Genomic DNA, 22,196 nt, shown 5'->3' with positions numbered 1-22,196 from the left:
TAAAGTTGTTTTTGATATGTACAGCACATATAGCACAGGTAAAATGATTACTTTATTGTTCTATAAAATTGCACTATGTGCCTGCAAAATACATAATATTCCCTTATCCCATGTGCCTCCTTTAATTACAAGCTTCTGAATTAATTTAGTTTTAAATTAGGTTCACTAAAATTCTTCTATGGACTTTCCCTTGTAATTTTTTCCCTGCTGATGTACACACACACACACACACACACACACACACACACACACACACACACACACCTAAAAATTAAATAAAGTCATCATTTTGTTCCACTTTCTCCCCTTCCTCATCACTTTTAAAATTATCTCACCGATTTCCTCGCAGACCTCCCAACAGCTCCAGTAATCCTTATCTTTGACTGGAATGTTGCGCCTGTCCAAAACCTCGTACGCCAGCTCTGCTGCAGTCATTGAACCCGGAATCTGAGAGGAGAGCAAACAGGAAACCCAGAGTTAAACTACAATCAGCGCAACAAAGACGGAAATGTTCATTAACATTAACTATTAACTAGTGCAGTAAAGAGAAATAAGTGGGCAATAAACCATAAAATAGGATGTTGTGCTAGCTGTTAAAGCCCGTTTTACCTTGACATGCTGCTCAGCTGTGTCCTTCAGTTCCTCCAGATACACAGTACAGATGAAGTGGCCGTTACCTCCGGGTTTCTGCTGTGGTTAAAACAGAAACATGTAGAGAACGTCAAATAAAGTGCAACAGAACGCAGCAACATAAGCATGTATATAAGATGAATAAATGCTGAGTACACGTAAAGCAAATGAAGCAATCAAGATGTGATTAAAATGAATTTAGCTTCAGTTTAATAAGTCGCATCAACACGCTGCATTAACTGCTTAGCAATCACAGTCGTTATTTATAAAGCTACCAAGGCACATGACATATGACTTATAATAAAAAGTTCTAAAAATGCAATACTTCCACTAGTAATCTGCAGTTGCTTCAAGTGTGTAAACCGATAAGGAAGTAAGTCAAAATTAAACTTTGAACTCCACATTGGTCGGATACCATCAAGTCTGAGAATGTGAAAAGGGGCGAGCGAACAGCATGAAGGAGATAAAGATATAACAAGACATGTGAGATTTGACAACAGCCTTACTGTGAGGCAGAAAGTCCCTAGCAAAGCAGCTGAGATCAGAATAAAAATGAGCGATGCTCACAGGAAACTTGGGGTGTCCTTCTCTCATTTTGATGATGGCTTTGATCTCCTTCAGCTGCCTGTCCAGCTGCTGCTCATCCACCTACCAAATCAGCATGAACACATTCACTCACACACAAACACAAGATTATCAATACGCAACTTCAAAAACGTTCCAATAACAGTATGCATAAAGCCTAACAATCTTTTTTCCGAAATCCAGACCTAAATCCAACCAAGAATTTGTCGCAGGATTTGAAAACTGAGATATATAACTCATACTGGAAAGAAGGGGGGGAAAAAACCAACCATGAGTGTTTAAAATGTGTAGAAATGTTAAGAGACCTACCCTAAAGAACTAATTGCAGCAACAGGACTTGCAGTTAATTTAAAAAGCCAAGATCTTTAGGGTTTGAATGAAACTGAATCTAAAAAAAAAAAAAGATCGCTTCCTCATGTTATTCCTTTTGTGGCAGACTCGCCTCAAATATGAGTGTGTAGTGCTGAATGAGGTCCTCTATGGCTTGGCCGGCGGTGTAGTCCTTCCCATCGGTTTGGAACAGAGTGGGACCGAACACTATGGCCAGGTTGTGGAGGTTCATCTGATTTAGCTCAGAGAAACGCTGCACGCTGAAGCACAAACAGTGACAATAAGCCACCCGAGCACGCACACACGCGACGTCAGTGAAGCTCATAGTTGGTGTCTATTGATCTCTCTCTCTCTCACCAGTAGAGGTGGTTGATGAGGGCTTGTAGTGTAGCCTTGTTGACGCGAGGCAGTCTGTCCAACAGGGCCTTGTATTCTGAGATTTTATCATTTTCATCCTGTAAGGCTGGAAAACATGGGAGAGAAAGCAGAGACGTCACAAGGAGCGAATGTGGCTATATCGTACTCGGTTCCACAGCATTAATACTTTGTAGGGTCACATTTAACTGCATTTACAGCAGCAGGTATTTCAGGATAAATCTCCACCGGTTTTGCACATTTGGAGACTGATTTCTTTTTTTTTGTTTTGTTTTTTTGCTAATTTTTCTAGTTTTAGTAGAAATGTTCATGTGAATTTAGGTTTGGACTTTGACTGGGTCATTCATTGATCGTATTCACTCCTGTGTGTCTCTGGCTGCATGTTTACGTTTTTTTCTCCAGCTTTAAGGTTAACCTTCCCAAAGTCTCATGAGGTTTGGAGCCTCTTAACACAATTTTCCCAACCAGTCCCCCTACATTTAGCCACATCCATCTTCCCATTGACTCAGAATAATATGAGTGCCCCAGATGAATAAAGGTATTCCCACCGCATCCTGTTGTCACCACAGTGTTTCACAGTAGGGATGGCACAGTACGAGGAGGTTAATGTGCCATATTAGTTTACTGCCACACAAAAGCTTTGCAGGCTAAAAACCGTCTTCCACATATTTGCTGAGGCTTGTTGGGGTCACAAATCAACAAATGTGGGGTCTTAAGATTGTATTCAATAATGAATAAAAAAAATTAATGGATAAACGCTACATACTGGCTGTTTATGCAGTTTTTGCTTTCATCATAGCACCAATTAGTTGTCTTAGTAAAAATATTTTCATAACTAACCAACTGTAATGGTCACAAGCCTTTGAATGTTACTTTGTGGATCAGAAGCCAAGAATTTTGGAAACCACTGCTTTAAGCGTGTGTCAAACTGCCACCATGATGTCTTATGGTCTTCTTTCAACAAAAGCAAGGATAGATGAGTGGACTGCATGTCTAATTGCTGTCCTGTTGACAGGTTATCCCACCTCAGCTGTCTTTGTAGCAATAGGGACTTCTACAAAGGATTGACTCAGAGGGTACCGAATACAAGCGCATGCTACCGTTTTCAGATTTTATTTTAAAACATTTGGAAACTACGTAAGATTTTCCATCTATTTCACGACAATGCATTGCTTTGTTCTGGTTTGTCACATACAGTTTGACTAAAATACATTCAACTTTATGGTTGTTAGTGACAGAAAAGCTTTAAGGATTATGAATACTTTTACAAGGTGACATATCTGCAGCAGTGATTAGGTGAGAGGCAGAGTAAACTCCGGATGCATCACCAGTCCATCACAGCACCAGTAGAGACACAGAGGACAGACGACCATTCATGCCTGCATGACTCACACTTACAATAGTCAAGTGAATCCAGTTAACCCAACACGGATGTTTTTGACCTTTGGGTGGAAGCCAGAGACAACAGACACATGCACGAGGAGAACATGTCCGCTGTACAACGAAGAATCTTAGCAGGGATTAAACACAGGGCCTACGTCTATTGGGAATATTTTGTGTCCTGAATCGTTCACACAGCCTAGTTGCGTGGGCGACGTCGTGTCCAAGTTACCAGTGATGCTGAGCCAGCTGTAGGCATACTCTGATGTAAACAGCCCCTCCTCTAACTCCCTGAAGAAGCGCTTGAGAGTGTTGGAGACGTCATCCACCTGATGCTCTCCCTCCTTCAATCGAAGGCTACGAGCGTCTCGGCGGAATCTGTCGCACAAGGCCGCCACACGGGAGTTCACGCCGCTTTTCCGATAAATTCCCTCCGATGTCAAACCTGGAAGAAATAAAACACAATTTAACACTCATATGAAAACCCTGCACATTCACATTCATATATATATATATTATATGAACACTGTTGTTCCTCTGACAGCATTTATTATATTGAAGTTGCATGATTCCTACTCATCTTTTATGTCAAACTCGATCAAACACTGTCAGTTTTACTCCCTGATTAAATATAAATGAATGAAAAGGATATGTGTAATTTTATTCTGGGAAATTGATTATTTAATTTCCAAGTCTGGATCTGTATTCTTTTCATATTCCTTTGTTCATCCTTCATTTTCATCCAGATCATATTGAAATCAAGTGTTGTACTTTCCCAAACTTTGAGAGGAAAGAAAAAAAAGTAAAATGGCTGAGCACAGACTAGGAAAAGTCAATTGAGCTCAAAGAACTGTGCAAAACTGTCACATCCGAACATAAGCTGAAGCTACTGAAGCTCAATTGATGATTTAACTACTCGTCAAACATTTGTTTCTAGTGTTGGGACCGGTTTATTCTCAGTCAGCTGGTTGTTGTTCTTTTCCAAACTGAAAGAATTAACTAAAAACATCAGTATTTAAAACATGTGCAACTACCACTTCCACAACAAAGCCTTCAGTAAATCAAAATAATATATTCCAGTTCTTCTTCTTTGATGTTGGTTTCGTAAAAGCAGCCAACATCAAATATCCGTTTTCACCAAAATCTGCGTTTAACTGCGTGAAAAACACATTCCTGTATGACATGAATTTTTTTTCCCGTCTTTCATGTAAGCAGAGGCAGAGAGTGTGTGGGAAAGCATGAATAAACATGCAGCACTCGATCACGTTGTAATGGATGATTGCATTAGCTGGAACAGCAGATGAACAAGGAAGTGGGATCTGTTTTCCCTGTTGGGGGGGTTGGGAGGGAGGAAGCCTTACAGCTGAGAGATAAAATGGAGAACACAAAACACAAGCAAAGAAAAATGTGGAGGGAGAACGGAGAGAAATGGAGGTGGAACAGAGTTTCTTTGTTGTCGTGTGGCCGGTTGATTCTCCCACAGACTGAACCTTTGTTACAGTCACATGAGTTCACAGACACAGGTGGGGCTCTCTCAGCACTGCAGATTATAACTGCAGAACAGTCGAATACACTGGGAGTAAAACTAGGAGAATAGTGCTTTGCACTGGGATTTTGTGAGGCAGAAAACAATAGTAACTCTGTAGAAGCTGCAGCTATCTACAGCTCAGGTGCAAGAATGCTAGTACCAAGAAGGACGCCATTGTTGTAAATAAGAAATCCTAGTTAAAATTTGCTCCCAGCCATGCAGGGGGGGGAGCAAATGTGTATATGAAGGTGCTCAGCTCAGTATATCACCCTGGAAACACCATCCCCATAGTGAAACATGGTGAGGGCAGCATCAGGCTGTGGGGTTATTTTTTTCCAGAAGGGTCAGCTTTTGACTTGAACAAAAAACTTTTCAAACTTTTATAGCCTTAAGCATTCCCCCTCCTGTTGTCATTGTTATGTTAAAGTCCAAAACAGACATGACCCAAAGTGTCAAGAAAGCAATATTTCCGGAGCTCTTCATGATCAGAAATCTAATTTTATGGTGAATTAATGATGCAGCAGAACTTGAACAAATTCCAAACGATATGTCTCACCGCACTGCGTGATGTAGTCGATGCAGCTGAGTACAATGACGGGTATATCTGTGTCTGTGAGCTGCTGCTGACTCAGTGTGTCTCCTCCGCTCCCTGCCGCTGCTTGGATAGCTCCACACCAGCCGGCAAAGTCCAGCTTCCTTTCTCCCTCGATGTACAGAGTCCTTAACAATAACAGAGACGCAAGCAAAAGAAGAAAAATAAACAGCTCATATAAACGGAAACATTTTTTTCTTGTTCCTCCAATTTCGCTATTTCGAAAGGTGTGTGCAATTAGAAAATTAGAAATAGGAAATTAGGCCACTGCTTGCCCTCACCTGCCCTTCTCCACAAGAACCAACACTTCATTGTCTTGTTGAATTGCTGCAAGGGGAAAAGAAATGACTATTGAGTCTGACCAACACACGCCTGTTTGCCATCCTTGTTCCAAATATATTAATTCTATAGAATAAACGGGTCTTTATGGGCTTGTCTTCCTATGTCTCACTTACAAAGTTCATTGAGTTTCCGCAGGTGGATCTCCTCTCCCTTGCTGTTCTCCAGGTAAACATGAAGAGTAGAGCCTGCCAGAGCGAACCAGCCGACCTTGGATTTCTGTAAGTTCAAGCCATCTTTACACTTCAGCCGTCCGATCCGCTCAAAACTCAGCCTCAGCAAAGGCTCTGCTGTGGCTGGGATAAAGGTCTGCAGACGGGAGAAAAATGAATTAGAAAGAAATAACAAATTCCTCTTTTTCCTCATACCTCATTGGATAAAAACTCTAACATGTATTGCTGTTAGAAATACACAGTAAGTCAATCATGTGGCTCCTCAACATTTTTTCCTCTCTGCCTGACCTCATCTGACACATCCAATTTTCCAACAATAGCCCAGTGTAGCACATACTTTGGTGGCTTGATTTCTGCATGAAACATTTGCTGGCTTTCAGCAGCAGAAACTCTGGAGGGCTTTTACCACGCCTTGATGTTTAAACAATGCTATCTGAAAACACTTTTTCTGACAACAAGGTACCGTTTTCTTCTATGATTGGCATATCTCCTGTCCAACCAGAGCTCTGCCGTTTCAGGTGATTTAATGGAAAAAGTACGAGCTGGCTATGCATAGTGGTGCAGAAATGTTACCTTGGCAATACACTTGACCCACTCCTTGTGGCTGTCTGGTTCATCAGTGCCAAACAGATAAATACGCTCAGATTCTGAGTAGAGTTCAAAGGTAAAGTCATACCTGTAATTCACAAAGAGATCATGAGTGAAACGGCAGAAAAGATACTCGATTATTTTTATTTTAAAATTCAGAACTTTCCCAGACTCAATTTTCTGATTTTATTGCAAAGACATGTTTCCAGTTCCATAAATCGTGATCAGCTTTGCTCCTGATTAGCCTGAACTGGGAAGCTGACCAAGAATTATATATATTTTTAAATATAATGTCATTGCAACATTCCTAAAAAAATATTTATCAATGTGTTTGGTATAAGCTATAATTACTTGTTGAAACCAGACATTTACATACAGTTTAAAAAAAAAAATACACAACCTTGTTTCCCCTCACTGTCTGAAATTAAAATCAGACTACATATGTTAGGTGAGTTAGAAATAACTAAATTATTCCTAATAGCGAAATGCTGGTATGAGAGCTTTTGTTTTACTTTCTTCTAATGCGTAATGTGAATACATTTCTTTGGTCTTTGGTAGAATTGCCTTAACTGCACGACTTGGGTCACACATTAATTTGTTTATCCACCCTAAAGCTTCTCACAACAGCTTGCTGGAATCCTGACCCGTTCCTCCTGACTGAACGTAGCCGAGTCAGGTTATGTAAGCTCTCTTGCTCACTTTTCCAGCTTTGCAGATTTTCTGTGTGACTGCAATCAGAGCACTGTTTTGTCCACTTCAAAACTGAAGGGATTTGTTGTCCTTAGTTTACTTTGTACCTACTTTGATGGCATGACGAAAGTTAATGTCCGTCTGGAAGACCCAGTTCTGCCTAAGGTTTAACTTCCAAGTTGATGCCTTTAAATGTTGCTTAATTATTTCCACAAAATGATTTTTCTTCATTGTGCCATCTATTTTATCAAATACACCAGTCCTTCCTCAGAACTTCCTCATAACATGATTCTGCTACTTCCTACATACTTCACATTTTTGATGGTGCTCTCAGTCTTGCCATCTTCCTCCATTTTATTCCAAATGTCATGTTGGTCATTAGGGCCCAACACTTCAAGCTTAACTTCATCGGACCACAGGACAAGTTTGAGGTCTTTATCCTGGAGCGTATTTGCAAACTGTAATAAGGCTTTTTATGTTGCTTTTGCAAGCAATGGCTTCTTCTTTGCTGAGTTGTCATTCAGCCCATATCAGCACAGGACTTGTTTTAACGGTGGATAATGACACTATCTTACCAGCTTCAGGCATGTAAGGCAGGTAAGGGTCTTTTGCTTTTGTTCTGGGGTCAGTCTGCACATTTCAAACCAAAACACGTTCATCTCATGAACAAAGAATCTACCGCCTAAATTTTAAAATCCATTTTAATTTCCCTTTGGGATCAAAAGTGTTTTTTTGTTTTTTTAATTGAAATGAATCTGGTTTAAAATGCATTTACAGCAATTTCTGAATCATGTGAAAGGAACGTTTGCGGTTACCCGTGTTTCTCAGGCGCATCGACAGCCAAACAAACAATTTCCGATGCTTTAAGTGTCCCGTTGGGATTGGTGCTCTTGTCGTGTTCATAGTAGCTGAAGGTGCCGTCATTTAGCATGCACCAACGACGACTGAACTCTAAACAGAATGCCAAACATTATAATACATTTTCAGCATGAAGAGTACTTTTCTTATTTTTAGCCCATTAGATTGTTCATAAAATATCTTTCTTCGTCAGTTTAATATATTCACATTGCAAAAATCAAACTTATTATTTAATAAACCTTTTGGTTCACAGATTTTTTTACACATACCCTCTTTCATTTTGCGCTCCGCCACAGCCCGCCCCATGGATGCAGTTTTGAACAAGTAGCCCTCGTAAGAGACGCAAGGCGGCGGTGGATAATATTTCAGATCCATATCAGGTTCCGTCTGTAACTGGGGCAGTTCTAACAACAATATAAAAACAAAATAATGCAAAGGCGCAAAGTGAAAAAGAACAGTTATCTGCAAAACTGATGAAACGTTGAAGATAATTTGAAGTCTGTCTCTTATCACAGATTGTTATCTTCGTCCAAAACACAACTATAGATGTTGACACAAATGGCATAGCAGTTTAAGATGAGATGATTATGAGGTACTTAGACAACTTCATATTTATCTTCATATTTATCTTATCTAACCCACTCAAACATAGAATGCACCAGTTCAGTAGGAATTTCAGTCTCATGTAATGCAACTGTGACAATTTAATTTTCAATTCAACTTTCAAGGGTATTTACAACTTTAAATAGACATGTTTCTGATGCCCGGAAAGCGATCAAATGCTGTACCTGTGTTGAGGTTATGTTTGATTAACTCGGCCTGCAGAGGTTGGGAATGTGCACTGGCAAGGGACTCAGGTGACGGACAATTTGCCATACCAGTTGAACAATTCACATCTGCACCGCAGAAAATCAGGCTCAGCGTCTCCAGCAAATCACTGCACTGCACATTTATGCAGAGGGCCTGGAGAGAGACAGAGGGAGGGAGACAGCCGAACGCCAAGACACATTAGTAAAAGCGTAGTTAGATTAAGACATCTGCAGATAAGAGATGTAAACAAAATGGTAAAACAGGCTAAATCCAAATTTCAGACCATGAATCATTACCTTTTTTATTATAATTATACACAACTGTGTCCTTATCTTCCACATAAAATCCCAATAAAGAGAAGTTTATGATTGTAAAGTTGCAGAGCATGAGAAAGTTCAAGGATCATGAACACTTTTGCGCTATGCTGAATTTTGCCCCGTCCTTGAGCTGTGGTTTTTTTGTGTTTGCTTTAAGAACTTGGGAAATTTAAATCCATTCCCTTTAAATGAGTTTGGATCTCTTTGGCCTGTGACTTGAACATAGATCAAGGAAGTTGTTTTTAGCTTGCATAGAAAAGGAAATGCTCATTTACGAACAACTAAAACCCTGCCTTCTCAGTAATGCCAACATTGTCCAAGTAATAACAATGCCTGGTCTGCTTTTCAAATGATGTGGACGATGGGCTCCTTGAACTTCTGGAACAAGTAAACTAAAAATTTTAAAAGTAATTTACAAAAAATTTTATTCACTTTAATTTCACTGGATACAAAACATGCCGTTATATTGTTCTGATAAGTTATTGTTTTAAAAGATTGACAAAGTGAATGTCCATTCAAGAGCAAAAGCTTTAGTGAGTCTTGTGCACAGAGGAAACTAAATTCACTGAAAACTGTTGCAAAAGACTCAGGATGGGGGTTTTCCCACCTTCAACAACTATGTTAGCTGCTTTCTTAGCTTATCGTGAAGATGTGTTTGAAGTTATGATGGCACAACAAAACCAGATAACACACTAGAAACTCTATAACATCTGTGTATTTTAGTAACACCAGAAAAACAAGGAAAGTGAAGACATTCATTCATTTTGGTAACTAGTTTTTTATTTATTTATTTTATTTTAAGATCTCAGGATGTTACCTCTGATTCATGCAGTTGCACTAAGATACACACACATATGCGTCTGTCTTGGGATAATCCCAATAAGCTGTTTTGGATCAGACTGAGAAATTCCACAAGTCTCCGTCACACACCAACACATCCAGACTGTGCCTCTCCTATGTTTAAGCGCCATTAAAACTCTGCACACAGATCCAGACAAACAAACCAATTAACACAGATTAAAATTGCAAAAGAAAACCCCTAACACACAAACACACACACACACACACACACACACACACACACACACACACACACACACACACAAAACAAACAAACACACGCCCAGAAGACACAAAAAGAATATAACTCTGAACAAAATCTGCGGTCAGGCATCTGGAGACGAGCACATCCTCATGAGACTCGGCATGATACACACCACATTACTGCAACAATAAAACTGCCACACAGCATGTGTGTAAATCAGGCTTTCTTCACAGATCCTTTTGGGTTTTACAGCACATACATTCAGCTCTAGATGGATAGAAGAATGGTTCCATTTATGTATGGAGCCTATCAAAGTCGCAGTTCGGAGACACATTTTCTGGCAAACTTTATTCCAGAAGTAATAAGGGGAAAATAAAAGTCAAAACAGAAAGAATAAGCAAAGATAGATCAGGTGAATTAGTGATAATACTGATCACTTGAACCATGGTGAAGTTAAGAGAAAAGAAAAGGATTTCACAAGACCTGCTTTGAATGCTGATGAGCTATCAGAACAGTAAACAAAGACCTGAGTGGCTGTATGCTCAGAACCATTTGGATCAATAGCAATTAATTTACAAGTGCTGGTCAGTGGAGCGAGTGTGTTGCTCCTTCCTCTCCCTCCCTTCTCCTCTTACCAAATCTTTCCATTATATGTTAAATAAGCTGCTACTATTAACCCGAAGGTCATGGTTACCATGGGAACACAGCTATGATTAGTTACCGACTCAGTTTTAAACTATGATTTATGGAGAACAATGGTCCAGCCCAAGAAAACTACAAATTGAAGTGAACAGAAATTATAGCTACAAACTTGGGGTTTGTATTGACAGTGATGATTCATTTCAGGTCCGATGCTTGTTTTTGACAATCAAGGAAACTGATATTTGCTAGTGTTATTTGCTGGTGATACAAATAAGAGTAAAATATATGAAGTGCCAAAAACATCTGGGAACCTGTAAAAGATCAAGACCAGCCTTCCCCACTCCCACATGAATAATCTTATGATCTTAACTAAGTAAAGTGATGTGCAAAGTCTAGAAACGTAGAAACAATATCACTCCAACACAAAGTTTAGCAGCGTGATATTTCTGGCCAAGTTAAAGTCTGTCTCATGCTTGCCTCTTTTTGAAACTGATGTTATTTATTTTTTTTCTTAATATTTTATATGTTTTATACTGCTTATGCAGTGTAATTTTGTTCTGTGATGTGTCTTTGGGGTGGTGCTGAATAACAATACAGAGAATGTTGAATGTTAAAGAACAATCTTGCTGCTGATCAGCTCTGATTATAAAGATAATGTCTTTAGGTATGAAACTCTTATTTTGAAGTATAAAAGTAGAAGTTTTCAAATTGCCATGCTTTCTTGACAGAGTTGATTAAAACCAAAAGACTGCTCTTTGAGCTGGCAACACATGTTTTGTGTTGAAGAAACTTCAACCACATTTAAGTGTGTTTATTTATTTGTTTGGCAGAATTCTGGGGTACTCTAAAAAAAGAAGTGGTAACATAAAATGGGTACAAGACCCCAGCTTTGGCAGCCACTTCAAGCATTTGACATGCCAAGGTAAATCAGTCTTCATCAGTGCAGAAAGAGTGTCTGCATAGCATAATTTGAGATGAAGTAACATCATTGGTCAGGCATTAATCTGGCAGATATGCCAGAGGAAATAGGTGGGAGTGTGAGTGATAAAGTCTCATGAAGTTACAGCTATAAGAAAATTATTGTTTGACTGGTCCAAAAGCATGCATTTCATTAAATAGGTCTTTCTAAATTGCTTTTAGTAATTTAGTAAATAGCTAACTCCTTTAGGGAGAGTTCTAAAGGAATAAAAGTTTTGAAAAGTGTTTAAATACTTCCCATTTTGAGGACTTCTTTGACTTTTCCAAATTGATCAACATGATTAGACTGTAATTCAGTGAAGGTTGTAAAAGAAAAATAACACTCATTCATTGGACATATGGAAAACTGTGTCATAATGTTTTGAGATTGTTATGATATTAACTGCGCTTTGTAAACTAATCAAATCCAGTCTGCTGTTCCATGTGGCTGCACGTGTGAGAGCAGTGCATGTGGGTCAGTGTGCTGCTCAGATAAAGCCGATCAACTTCCCTTTGACTGACTGACATGAACCCACTAGAGCAAAGTACAATGAGAAAATGGGTTGTTTGAGTGTTTAAGACCTCACCCTTCAACATCTGCTCCAAATGAAACAGAGCAAAGTATTAGCACACACACACACGCACACACACACACACACACACACACACACATGCACACGTACAGATGAAGGGAATACAAGAATCTTGCTCAGTTTCCCCAGAGAGGAAGAAAGGCAGAGAGAGATTTTTATCTGGGTGTGTCTCAAAAATCACAGACCTCCATCTGCCCTTTGCTGCTCCATTGGACAGAGTTGGAAGAAAACGAAAAGATGAGGGGAAACAGAAGAAAGGAAAATGCCATGAAAAGAAGATGAAAGGATTTAAGTTTCCATTTTCATTCAGGCAATGATTATACTTGGCTGCAAACTCACTATAGAGAAACAGACACCAACACATTCAAAGACACAATATGTTGAAACTAGGCCCCACACAGCCACACATATACTGTATTCACACTTGTGTATTAACTCCAGATGAGAACAACACAGGCCTGCTCCAGCATTATGTCACCAGGAACAATTTACAGAGAAAGGGAGGAGTGAAAATACAGACAGATTAAAAAAAGAAGAATGAAGAAAAAAAAGAAACACTAAAAGGAGAAGGAAGAGGGTAAAAAGCTGAGAAAATAAATTAAAGGCGATCTCAGCAGAGGGAAAAAATAATTGTCTGAAGTCCCGCAGTGCGAATGGGAAAATGAGTCACTTTGCTGAAACAGAAAAAAACGTAATGTTATAAAATTAGTAACAGTAAACCAACTGAAAACCAGATTTTCTTTTGAGAACCTAACTTTACAACCCCAAAAACAAAAAAAACAAGCCAATAAAAACCCATATTTTACAACCTCTGGGCTTAGTTTGTTTTAATAATTACAATAAACATTCAGATTATAACCAGCAGAGTCTTCATACAGTTTATTTTCCTTTTAATCGTGTAAAGCACTTTGAATTGTCTTGTTGTCAAAGAACAAGACAATTTAATGTGCTGAGAATGTACTAAAATCGCTTGCCTATACAGCAGATAGTAATACCCTGTAACACTGTTGCGCATCTGCTTCAAGCATTACCTTGTGATACATTTGGCACTGCAGCATATCTACAGTAATATGATCAACAGCTAAATTGTGCTGCCACTGATCTGTTTTTAGAGATCTCAGAAATCTCTGTGAAATATGCATTGTAACACACATGCAACATATACAGCATATATAACACTAATGTGGAATTTACTAAAGAGGGAATATAACATGAAGTAACAAGCTTTTATAATTCTGCTTTTTAATATGATGATACACTATGCAGACTCTATGTGCAATGGTGAAGATTCGCTTTCCTTTAGCAAGTCAAATGCTGCAAGCGGCTCCAACTGATGACAGCCTGACCAACTTTCTGATTGATTCAGGTGATTCACCTGACAAGCTTTGGAGCACTAATACTCTATAAATAGCACATTGAAAATTAATCCCCAGATACACAGGTGACAATTAAACATCAACCAACAAAAGAGCATAACATCACAGGAAAAAGTAGTTGATTATGCTCCGATTAAAGCACACTGATTATTTTACACAATTCACAGAGTAAACAAAATGGAACTATTACAAATGTTATAGATGTGAACAGACTTCAGGTTTTCCCTTTTGCTTTTGTCTTCTGTTTATGCTTAACTAAACCCATATACAATAGAAGAAACAGCAGAAGATTGAGCTTGAAAAAGTTTGGCTCTGCCAAACAAATACTCTAACTTGTAGCAAAGTTACATAGATACGTTCTCACTTGGTCAGGATATCAAAAACTCAGTGTCATACTGTACATTTTCTGCTGTTTAGAACTTTTTCTTACTTTCTGTTTATCTTCAGACACAGACTGTCTTTGTACATTCAAGAAGTCTATGCCAAGCTTTACGTAACAGCACACTAAAGAGGATGTTAGACCAGTGAATGGTTGTCATTGGATTCTCAGCTCAATGATGCCAAACCAGCATGTGTCCTCTTCAAAAACCAAATACAGTTTGCCAGACACATGGGGGGATTTCTTTAGCTCTTTAGTTCAAAGACAGCTAGGGCTGTTTGGGTAACTAATACCACTGGTATATCATATCATCGTTTCAGTGGTTTCGTCTTCATTGATCGCCTATGTTTAATATTTGAGTTTGAAACCTCTATAATAAAGTTTCAAACTACTTTATCAGCGTATTAAGGCTACATATGTTGCTGTCACTGCCATTCAACTGACTGAAACAAGCCAACTACACTTTTCCTTTGGTTACAAGAAAGACTAATTTGACTTTAGTCAAATAATTCTACTTGCAAAAAACAAACATTTATGGTGAAGAAGCCAAAAGAGCGCCACCTGTAGCTCTCAAAAAAGTACTTGCTACAGTTAGAAAGCAACAAGAGACATTTCTTTAAAAGCAGCTGGACACCCAAGCAAATGTTGTCAATTTGAGTCATGTGGAAGTGAAAGCTGACGTCTCACTCCAGTAGAGAATGATCTGACTGCATGTGGGAAAACCAACATCTATTAGCAGTACAAGGTACTATATCTCTCTCCATATTATGCATTTAAGCAGAAAAGAAACATAGATAGATAAGCAGGTAGTTCACTATGTGTCAAGTTGGATTAATGAGACACAAACCGCCATAAAAGCTAATGAATAACTTAATGGCAGTAGCAATGGTTGGTTATTTTGCATGCTCAAATTGGGGCTACATGCTGAGCTCCAAGCTGGAAATCCAACTCTAAGGCTACTATTATTTCTAACTAGGAAGTAAGAACATCCAACTTTAGAATAAGGATTTTAGAATAAGTATTTACAGCTCTTTGAAGGGAGACAAATCTTACCAATCTTGGGCATTGGCAATTTCAAAGAGGAACTGGCTCATGTTTATATTTAGTTCAAAAAATGAATCACTGGGCTTTCCCCCACCTTGTGTCCTAAGTATCAGAATAGTTTTCTAAAACGGTTAGAAGTTAGACAATGCCTGCTTCAGCTTCATTTTGCTACTGGCTCTCCACTCAGAATCCAGAATTCAACCCAGAACAAAATTCAATCCTCCGACCCACACACTGATGAAGACCACTGGTAAAATTTACAATAGAGCCATCACCCAGCTTTGGTTTGGCTGAAACTGTGCAACTAAATCAAAACTTTAAAGTCAGGTTTTAAACATGCGCTGCAAGGAGCTGTGCAAATACAAGCGGACGCAGCATTCCCGTGGAATGCCTTGTGGAGACTGTCCAATCAACAAAACATCTGCTCGACCCAACATGTTGCAAAGAAAAACACAGCTGTAATTTCCTGCGTTTTGTCCTGCCTCCTGGGAGCCACAGACTGACACTCCAAACACCATCAGACTTCCAACTGTGTGAGAGCATCTCCAAAGGAAAGTCCCTCGCTGTGAAGGAGCATGTGACCGGCGGCAGAAGAAGGGGATCTGAACCAAATTGTCCACACATTCTCCTGGGGACCTTCAATATCCACACGTGAAAAAAACATACTGTTCCTGCTTCTGTAGGCTCAGGCTGCTGGAAGACCTCTGTTTCCCATAAATGTATGTAATTACCCTCTTATTTTGACTTGTTTTCCACCTTCTTCAGTCAGATCTGGATGCTCAGATCTGGTTTTCTGAGCATCTACAACTTGCCTGACCAATCTGCATAAAGATTGCTCTTGTTTACCCGTCTTCCTTCCATTTTTGCCCATTCCTCCTCCTGAAGATCCCAATCATCCAACTAGTTGAGGAATCTAATTCTGCTAGAGAGATGCCTTATTGACAAAACAGAGCTAGGCCTTCTCTGTGTAAAGAGTGCAGAGTGATATGACTTTTAGTAGTGAATCGCTCTTGCATGAAACATTAATTGAACTGGTGATCGATAGTTGGCCGCAAGCTGAAAAAACAGTCGTGAGAGAGCAAATGGCAGTGAAATGGTGTTAACTTATGAGTATACATGCACAAAAACAAAAAAAGGGGCACACAAACATGCCCACACATGCACATTAAAATGCATGTTAACATATCCCAGCCCACTCCAGTGAAGAAAATATACACAATCACTTCAGTGTGCTGTGCTCTCACAAGCACAAACCAACAGAACATTTTTTTTTGCAGCTTCAAAACTATGCAACATAAGCACAGTCTCACAGTTTCACAGAGATAGCATTCAGACTCAAAGTCCACTAACACACTGTCGACGCTGGTTAAGAAGACACATTTATCCTCGTATTGTTAGCAAACCGTGTGGAAACCAGACTGCAGGCACACTAAACATTTTCACTACCCTCTCCTGCAAACACAGATTTTAGCTTCAAGTTTTCAGTTCCTTTGAGACACAGCTCACTTTAACTGTCAACTCATAGAAGTTAACAACAGGTTTATAATAAACTCTTATAAATACACTTTTAGAAAAACATTAAATCAGACAGAGTTCACAAGCAACTTACAGAGGAGACAAAAAGCCAATAGAGAGCAGACCAACTTTCTTGAGCAGTTCCAGCCAAACAATGAGGACAGGAGAAGGACGAAAAGCAGTGGAGGGAGGGAGAGGCGGAGTTAGAGCACATTCCAGTTAAATCAGTGAGTAGTGATGTCATATTCAGGAAAAAAAAAAAAAGAAGAAAAACACAGAAAACAGAAACAGTAAAATAAAGCAGGACTAAGCCTACATACCTGTATTTAGTAAAATGTACTCAGATAGTTACATAAATGCTGAACTTACTGTTTACTTATTCATAAACTTTTTCAGCATAACTACAAAGTTGCCAAAAACAAATATTTTCTGAAGACACACCCAATTAGAAAAGAACAAATGATGGACTAAAGAATTTCAAGCATTTCAGCCTTGACAGCAATAAAACAGGTAGAATATCTGTCAGCCATCTGTCAAAAGCCAATTCAGCTGAATTACTTGAAAATGCAGAAGAGTGTAAATTTGCATCAACAGAAAAACAAGTAGGACCAGAAGCTGAAAAAAATGTTTTAACTTCCTTTATCTCCCTCTGGAAATTGCAAACACCTGACTCACTCACTCTCACACACACACACACACACACACACACACACACACACACACACACACACACACACACACACACACACGCTTACACGCTTTATGGAGGGGAAACAATCATTCATAGTCAGGTGTTAAATGTGAGTCAACAACATACTGTGTGTGACCTTGTTGCTGCATGTGGGTTAAGTCACGATTAAGAGACCCAACTTAAACTGAGACGCTAAGACTTTTGACCACACATCATGAATCTCAGCAAAACCACAAAAAAACCTTCATAAATCCACAATGTCCTTCAGAACACTGTAGGTTCAGAGAGTCATTTCTCAAAGCGACACAAAGACAGAAAGACAGTCACTGGAGAGGACTGCTGCGGTTCTATATCCGAGCTGATTTGCAACATCATCTCCCAGGTAAAAGGAGCAAGAACACAGCATTCACCAGTATGAAATCATTTTTGTTTAATTTAATCTGACATTAAATTGCACAAATGTACATGAATGCTCAGAGGGGGCAGCAACCTTTACAATAAAAGACGCTTTTGCGCTGTATCCGGCAAAATGAAACTCATTTAGAGCTGCAGTTGTTACATGACAATTAGAAAACAGTTAACTTTACTAAATGTTTTAGTTAGCTAAAATAGGAAATTTGTTGAAATTTCAGGAACCATTTAATTCTTATTTGTTGATTGTAAAAGAAAGAAGAGAATCAATCTTTAGGAAAAAGAGGATGAATACATATTCATCCTCGTTTAAACATTTACTAAATGTTTTAGTTAGCTAAAATAGGAAATTTGTTGAAATTTCAGGAACCATTTAATTCTTATTTGTTGACTGTAAAAGAAAGAAGAAAATCAGTCTTTAGGAAAAAGAGGATGAATACATGTTCCTCTATTTTGACGAGGGGGGCGGGGGGGGGGATATAACGGGTGCCAGCTGAAACTAGACATTTCTGAGGTTGGCTTCGTCTATGTGATCTTCGACACCCCAGGCTGGTTAACAACAAAATATATATGCTACATCTTAAAGGGGCGGTATCGTGTATTTCTCAGGTACATAGTGCCATTTTATTGCACAATAAAACAACTACGTCATCTTTAGTCCTTTTTTATTATAAAAATTTTGTATATATCAAATATGACTTAAAAGAAATTTGACTTTGCACGTTGATGCCTTGATATTGGCCAGAAGCTCCTGCTCTTTTCGTCCATCCATCAACTACACCTGCTTGTCTTTGCAGGGTCATGTGGTAACGCCCATCTCAAGTGGTCAATGGCCAAGAATTAAGATACACTGGACAGTCCATCACACAAGACAAACAACCATCCACACATACACACACTCGCACCTAAGGGCAAAATAGAGTAACCAATTGACCCAATTCATTATTGACGAGGGTTGGAGTTCTATTGTGGTTGCTGTTAAAGGTCCAAACCCAGTACTGCTTTGGATGTGTCTATGTCATTCCTTGCTTATCTCAACAATGACGTTAAAGAAGTACTTGGTTAGAACAAGCTTGTGTATAATTTGTGCTAACCAAAATAAACAACCAAACACATTTCATGAGATGAATCAACACAGTTATCTAGTTAAAGCTTCGCAAACATGTCTATGTGCATATTAAAAAAAAAAAAAGTGCATCCCAACGCTGAGATTTTCAAAAGATTACCAACATTTTCCATGACAGGCAAAGACTGATGAATAAAACAGCAATGCTGGCTTACTCTGACCAGCCCTCCAGCTGAAATACACGAAGCAAAAACTTTACAAGGTAATTTCAACTTACATTGTTGAGCTCCGTCTGGTTCCCGTACAGCGCATGGTACTTTCTGTATTTGCCCTGGCGGTATTTGTTAGAGATGAAGCGGCGTCTGTCTTCACTGCAGCTAGACGGCGACAGGGCTTCGCTTGGCGGGACGTTAGCAGCCCAGAAACTGTTCACCCGTTTGTTCCCAAGTTTTAGGAAAACCTGTGTTATAGATGAATAGAACCATTTAAATTTTAAACTTTAGAGAGAAAAAAATAATTAAGATAATCATAGGTTTAACAGTTTTAGAGCTGTGAGCTTCGTCTTGGAACAAGCTCTTCATGTAATGCAAACCTGTTCTCTACTCACTGTTTCCAATCCACTGAAATTAAAATTAATTATTAATGCATGTAAATCGTGCAACATGAGTTAACAATTCCCATGTACACGTGTTTCGGATACTTACGTGAACTAAACAGTTACTGCTCTATAAAATATGGTAGTTTTATGGTCACTTTAAAACAATGGAGCCCAAGTCCAGTCCTCCAGCGCTTTGATCCTGTAAATTTAAGATGCATCGCTTCTCCAATTCACCTCTGTTTGCAGGAAAGTGGCTCTAAAGGACTGAAGTTGGGCACCCTGTTCTAAAATATTTTCAGATGGTTCATTTTCTCACTTCATTTGAGAATGTCCAGCTCAAATTACCAGGGAGCTATCAAGAGATATAGGGCTCTTATGAAGAAAGTAGGTATTTAGTGTTCCTCAGACTATCTACAGTGCAATTGGGATCATCCTTAGTGAATGACTAACTATGTTTGTGACAAACTCATGAACTTGCAGCACAATGAAGTCTCAAATAATGATTGTGATTATTTTCAGCTTGTTTACCTGGATAAGCTCCTCTGTCCAGATTTTCTTATCCATCTTCAGACTTCGTACTTTGGAGATACTCGGACCGAGTCCTCTGTGTTCTCCTACAGCATCCAAATGCAAGTTAAATCTCCATCGTGTATGACTTATTTTAAATATTTTAACTGTGTCACAAAACAAAGTATGGCTTGTCAAATTACACTACTACAGTTGTGGTAAAAAAAGAAATGACACTCTGTTTCGTTACTAGAATTTTGGAGTTTTCGAACCATAAAATGTGACACTTTTTGTTGGAGACTTGACAGTTTTCCCAAGTGAGGTCAGAAACGGTGATCATGCCAGACACCTCAGCAAATCTGAACAATGTTTGAAAAAGGAAGGCTTCTTTCAACAACCTAAACTCCACCTGACTCAAACTGATGTTGGAGCTCCAGAGGGCTGTGCATAGAAAACATGCCTGCAAACCTCAATGTTGCGAGAATAATGGAGTAAAATTCCTTCACAGCCAAATAAAGTCAACTACTTCAGATTATTATGTGTCCCATCTAGTTTTTCCCAAAGCTTCTCTGTTTAGTCTTCATTGGTTTAATAAATATTGACAACGTGGAATGTGAGGTGTGATCTTGTACATGTATTGTAAAATAATCTTGGAACCTGGAAAAGACCAAAAAAACATTCTACGTCCTGATGAGCAAAGCCCATTAATTGAAAGGAGGCGCACATTCTTTTTCCACAGTAAGTATTTAAGTTCATGTTGCTGCTCACCGACAAAAACACAAAACACATTAACGGTTCAAATGAGGACATAAATATATAAACAGAAAACAACACAAAACTTGAAGCAGATCCAAACCAACCTGCACACTGCTTGCAGATCACCACACAGAGGTTGATGGCCGCCCAGTCTGGCTTCGGAGCGCCGCAGTCGGCGCAGAAGCTGTTGCTAGGCTCTGTCCAGATCTGCTCAACCACCTCACTGTTGGACAGCGCTTCTCCTATGGCGTTCCTCATGGCCTGCACCCATTGCTCCCTCGACTGCTCCGACTCGGCTATAAAACTGTGGAAACGGGCAAGCCAAGAACATGGAATCATGCTGAATTGACAATTCATCCGAATACGAATTACGACTATTTTTCTTTTCAACATGCGTCCAGTATTTCTTTCAGCTACAGTCATGGTAAAATGAAAAACAGAAAATTTATTTTGATTAAAAAAAAAATGTTAGGTCCACGTGGAAAATAATTTACTGGTAAGTGTAGCAGCATCAAAGACATGCAACTATCATTGATTAATTGGAAGCACGGTGTCCTAAATAATATTTTAAAAAACTGGTGTCAAAAGGTGGTGCTTATTTCAGGATAAAAGATGCAGCATTAACCAGAGTTTAAACAAACTATTTTCCAAAATCTTCTGAAAAACAGCAGAATTTTAATAACCTTTTCATAGAGAAAACATGTGAAGAAATGCCGAAAATGATTGGCTGTTTGTGAGGGTTCTTACATAGACCAGCCAGAGAGACGCTGAATGGAATCCAAAAATAATCTTAATTTATTACAAAAAAGTTCAAAAATAATTAAACAATGAAGAATTGGGTCCAAAACTGAGGTCAACATAACAAACTACAACTCAGGTGGTAACACAAAGAACTCAAGCACAAAACTGACCTAAAAAAAAAGACATGAGGGGAACTTAAATAGTGGCTGATCAGACCACTGCTGACACACAAGGGGTAATTAAACATACAAAAACTTAAACAAATACTAATCAATACAATACCAAATATTTAAATTAAACATACATTAGAATGAAACTACCAAATAGAAGAAACATTAAAGAAATGATCAAATTAAATTAAAGAAAACCAAATTTCCCCGTCCCCTGGCAAACAAATGGAACGGCCCGCTGAGGAGGTTTTGCCACCCATATATGGTTGTCAATCAGCTGGAGCTCTTCTGTGACCCTCCAGCAGCTCCAAAGGAAACTGGTAACTCAAAACAAATAATTTAATTTGTTGCATTTAACAAAAATATAAAGAACTGACAAATAAAGTTAACTAAATGTGTGCACTGCAAATAGTTAACTAAAAGGTCAGACTAATGAAAATATTTTTTAATAAAAATCTAAACTATTCACTAATGTCTAAATTAATGTAAAGGATAAACAAACAAAATGAT

The 22,196-nt window shown here is 38.8% G+C and overlaps 1 protein-coding gene across 10 annotated transcripts in view; it reads right to left on the bottom strand.

Annotated features, from left to right (window-relative positions):
• Positions 1-22,196, bottom strand: part of arap1 (ArfGAP with RhoGAP domain, ankyrin repeat and PH domain 1) — a 71,603-nt gene that overhangs the window by 11,608 nt on the left and 37,799 nt on the right. For 9 of the 10 annotated variants that reach the window (XM_015022652.1, XM_015022676.1, XM_015022683.1 and 6 more), the window contains 16 exons: positions 20,880-21,079; positions 20,041-20,126; positions 19,192-19,374; positions 8,857-9,031; positions 8,338-8,472; positions 8,026-8,161; positions 6,506-6,608; positions 5,876-6,068; positions 5,702-5,747; positions 5,385-5,548; positions 3,533-3,745; positions 1,903-2,008; positions 1,658-1,805; positions 1,198-1,278; positions 610-690; positions 336-447 (listed from right to left, as the gene is read on the bottom strand). In XM_015022652.1, coding sequence (XP_014878138.1) covers positions 336-447; positions 610-690; positions 1,198-1,278; positions 1,658-1,805; positions 1,903-2,008; positions 3,533-3,745; positions 5,385-5,548; positions 5,702-5,747; positions 5,876-6,068; positions 6,506-6,608; positions 8,026-8,161; positions 8,338-8,472; positions 8,857-9,031; positions 19,192-19,374; positions 20,041-20,126; positions 20,880-21,079 — 2,162 coding nt within the window. The remainder of the gene's footprint in view (positions 1-335; positions 448-609; positions 691-1,197; positions 1,279-1,657; positions 1,806-1,902; positions 2,009-3,532; positions 3,746-5,384; positions 5,549-5,701; positions 5,748-5,875; positions 6,069-6,505; positions 6,609-8,025; positions 8,162-8,337; positions 8,473-8,856; positions 9,032-19,191; positions 19,375-20,040; positions 20,127-20,879; positions 21,080-22,196) is intronic. The other variant, XM_015022659.1, reaches the window with a different exon arrangement.

The sequence above is a fragment of the Poecilia latipinna genome, unplaced genomic scaffold, assembly GCF_001443285.1.
Source record: "Poecilia latipinna isolate Pla-1442-1.1 unplaced genomic scaffold, P_latipinna-1.0 Scaffold87, whole genome shotgun sequence".
In the NCBI taxonomy this organism is placed as follows: domain Eukaryota; kingdom Metazoa; phylum Chordata; class Actinopteri; order Cyprinodontiformes; family Poeciliidae; genus Poecilia; species Poecilia latipinna.
Note: the sequence above shows the minus strand (reverse complement) of the source record. Positions and strands in the feature narration are given on the sequence as shown.